The 3,815-nt window shown below is 40.1% G+C and overlaps 1 protein-coding gene across 1 annotated transcript; it reads left to right on the top strand.

Annotated features, from left to right (window-relative positions):
- The first annotated feature begins 1,462 nt into the window (after nucleotides 1–1,462).
- Nucleotides 1,463–2,308, top strand: LOC117751557 (dentin sialophosphoprotein-like). Its single transcript, XM_034563477.1, has one exon. It carries the CDS (start codon nucleotides 1,463–1,465, stop codon nucleotides 2,306–2,308), a length of 846 nt encoding a protein of 281 aa, XP_034419368.1.
- The last annotated feature ends 1,507 nt before the right edge of the window (nucleotides 2,309–3,815 follow it).

Below are 3,815 nucleotides of genomic sequence, written 5' to 3'. Positions count from 1 at the left end.
CTTAACTTGTTGACTCCATCCTTCTCGTTAGCGTTAGCCAAATCACAGGACCTGCAGTTTATGTTTTGACTGCTGTTACGTGAAAACCTCCCGTTCCTGAGGATCCCAATCCAGTCATCTAGCAGAGCGCTACAAACGCACTCTGCCTCACTGCCTCACGTCGATGCAAATCATAGGAATGTTTCTGAAGAAAACTCTGTCATACTGAGTACTAAGTACCGGTACTAATACAATGTGGTATTGTACCGTTTTTAACGGCAGGGCATTGCAATACATTTTCGGTATAACTGCGGGTTACCAACTTTGTGATCAAATCCAACAAAAACGTATCAATCACCAGTCTTATGCTGCATTTAGATATTCATATTTTATTAATTCAGCCTGATATGTGAGACGCAAAAGTGAACACACAGCATCATTATATCGACTGACAGATTGTCTGTGCTTTTTTTCCCCCTCTACCTAAATAAAGAGAAAAAAGTAAGAACTCCCTGCTGCCAAAAGCTGGAAGTTAAACTTCCATAGCAGATGGAAAATGTGAGTGGTTGAAGAGCAAACAGTGGAAAAATCTCCGCCTATGGTTTGAACATTTCTAATTGAAGCAGACAGTGTCCCGCTGCACAGACAAGGATCCCATTTTGTGTACACACTTTACAGCAGGAATGGGAGGCCATGAATAAATAAATCAATAACAATTTAAAGGTGTAAAACCTCTGCAGGGCAGACTTTCACAACCTCCTCGTTTAACAGAAAGCAGACATTGCATTTGACAAATAATCCTATTAGAGTCCTAAAAGAAAAGAAAAGAAACCTCTCTGCGGTTCCTGTGGCACGCTGGGTTTTTATTTGGCGAAGTGACAAACATAATGGATTGAGGGTAGAGAGAGTCCGTTCAAGGAAGTCTTCCCTTCATTACAAATTAGCCAGGTTTGTTTTTCCTAGTTTAGTCTTCCTCTACCCTCAGGTAAATATTGTTTTTGTATAATTCTTTCCATCTGTCTTTTAAAAAGTGGTACAGTGCAGGTGAATGTAAAAACTAAATATGCTGCTATAATTTCACCATGTAACATAATAAACTTCAGAATCAATTGAGTTATGAAATGCTCAATTCTGCCTTTTCAATCTGCCAGTAGAAATGGTTTGATTTGACTGAGGTGACTGAACAGTTCAGAGTTCCTGCTTTTATTGACCCACTGATATAAAAACCTGCTTCTCATAACTAGCTTGCACTGGAGCGATTTCAGTCGTACTTTTTTCCTACAAAGACTTCTGATCAACGGAGCAGCCTAGCACGCAGCAAACACTTGTATGTGTCACACACTCATAAATCTTTACATTTTTTTAAATGAACGATTACAGATGTTGCACACACACAGGAGTGCAGATAGGCTTAAGCTAAAGTTTATGTAGTTAAGACATTTTAAAACAAATACAAATGCACTGACATTTTTCAACTGAAACCATGACTGACACCTGGTCGGTGAATATCTTTGAACGTTACATTTATACACGTTTGCCGCTACCACATGACAATTCTACGTCTACACACAGCGGCACAGACAGTAATGTCACAGATAGTAACGGCACAGACAGTAACATCACAGACAGTAACGGCACAGACAGTAACATCACAGACAGTAACGGCAAAGACAGTAACATCACAGACAGTAACATCACAGACAGTAACGGCACAGCCAGTAACATCACAGACAGTAACATCACAGACAGTAACATCACAGACAGTAACATCACAGACAGTAACGGCACAGACAGTAACATCACAGACAGTGACGGCACAGACAGTAATGGCACAGACAGTAACATCACAGACAGTAACATCACAGACAGTAACAGCACAGATAGTAACATCACAGACAGTAACGGCAAAGACAGTAACATCACAGACAGTAACGGCAAAGACAGTAACATCACAGACAGTAACATCACAGACAGTAACGGCACAGACGGTAACATCACAGACAGTGACGGCACAGACAGTAACATCACAGACAGTAACGGCACAGCCAGTAACATCACAGCCAGTAACATCACAGACAGTAACATCACATACAGTAACGGCACAGACAGTAACATCACAGACAGTAACATCACAGACAGTAACATCACAGACAGTAACGGCACAGACAGTAACATCACATACAGTAACATCACAGACAGTAACGGCAAAGACAGTAACAGCAAAGACAGTAACATCACAGACAGTAACGGCACGGACAGTAACATCACAAACAGTAACGACACAGACAGTAACGTCACAGTAATGTCACAGAAATGTAACAGACAGTAATGTCACAGACAGTAACGGCACAGACAGTAACGGCACAGTAACGTCACAGTAATGTCACAGTAATGTCACAGACAGTAACGTCACAGACACACCCCATGTGTCTTGAGTGAAGACCAGCAGCTCACAATTTGTCACAACTGCCAGTCCGCACTCAGCCGTGAAATTAGACACTTATTAAATGGTAATTCATTCCCTGCATGCTTCTCAGAGTAATTGACAGCACAGGGTGTCTCCCTGCTTATAGTGGCGCTAACAGCTAGTGTCAGCTAGTGGCGTTGACTTTCATTATGGTGCGTTCAAGCTAAATAAAAATGAGTAAAGGGAGGTTAAATACAAGTTATCATGATATGTTCAAATGTAGTGTTGTAAAATGATTTATTTGGTGAGATGTTTTTACAGTAATATAAAATAAATATTTGTGAGGAAGTTATGACCTGTTTAACGTTTGCTTATAATACATAATTAAAACTATTAATGCTTTATAATCTAAATCTAAATATTAGTAATACAAATGTATTCCTCATCATTTAAATCGTGTGTTTTGTGTAAATAACGACTATATAATAATATATATAATATAATACAATTATTATAATATAATAATCACTCAGTAACACTGAATCGGACACATCATGGCATGTCACTGATGTGTCTCACAACAGATGGCATTGTAAGCAAATTCAAATGAACTTGTGGGAGGTGACGTGCAACAAGGGGTCCCATTGCAGTTACTTCAACACACCTGCATTTGTTTCTTTTTCTTTTCTGGCGTTATGGCACATTGAATATGCATGAACAAAACATTTACAAAAAAAGTAACTATTGACTCAATCTGAAATAAATTGGCCTGATCAAGATCAGGGTATAAAGCTGTGGCAAGAGGTGCCGTAGAAACATTTTGCGGTCTACAAATGCTACTAATCACATTTAGACATGTTGTATTTGTAGTTAAAAGCCTTTTATTTTTATACTTATAGACTGTATGGTACAAATAACAGCTGAAACGTAACTGATCCTGTGAGGTTTGTGGACACAGTGATGGTTAATGACGAGAGACTAGCCCTTATGTGTGACTAATCTCTCTCTCTCTCTCTCTCTCTCACACACACACACACACACACACTGGCTGACTGGACGTTCCCAGTCGCTTGGAGGCAGCACTGTTCCTCTAACAAGCAGTGTCTGAGTGGTCCTCATCTCAAACTTGGCCTCAGTGGCCCAAACAGCGTGGCTCGCAGCCAGGGGATCTCACGCTCTGGTGGAAGTCTGCCTGCTGACTCACTGAGAGAACTCTCAGCCTTGACGCAGACAAACCAACCGAGAGGTCTCTCCACATCCACGGTATCAGAAAGCAGGTGCACAAATTAATAATAATAATAATGTAATAATAATAATAATAATAATAATAGTAAGCTACTCGTTATAGAGGTGAAAGGATGTGCATCCAAGGACCCGACTTACAGCACACACTGCTTAAATGCTCACATATCTAAAAGATCAGAGTGAG

This window comes from Cyclopterus lumpus, chromosome 22 (genome assembly GCF_009769545.1).
Source record: "Cyclopterus lumpus isolate fCycLum1 chromosome 22, fCycLum1.pri, whole genome shotgun sequence".
In the NCBI taxonomy this organism is placed as follows: Eukaryota; Metazoa; Chordata; class Actinopteri; order Perciformes; family Cyclopteridae; genus Cyclopterus; species Cyclopterus lumpus.
The sequence above is the reverse complement of the archived record's forward strand: the minus strand, read 5'-3'. Positions and strand labels throughout refer to the sequence as shown.

Excerpts from the sequence above, each read along its gene's own strand:
- LOC117751557 (XM_034563477.1), top strand. The coding sequence starts at position 1,463 with ATGACTGACACCTGGTCGGTGAATATCTTTGAACGTTACATTTATACA.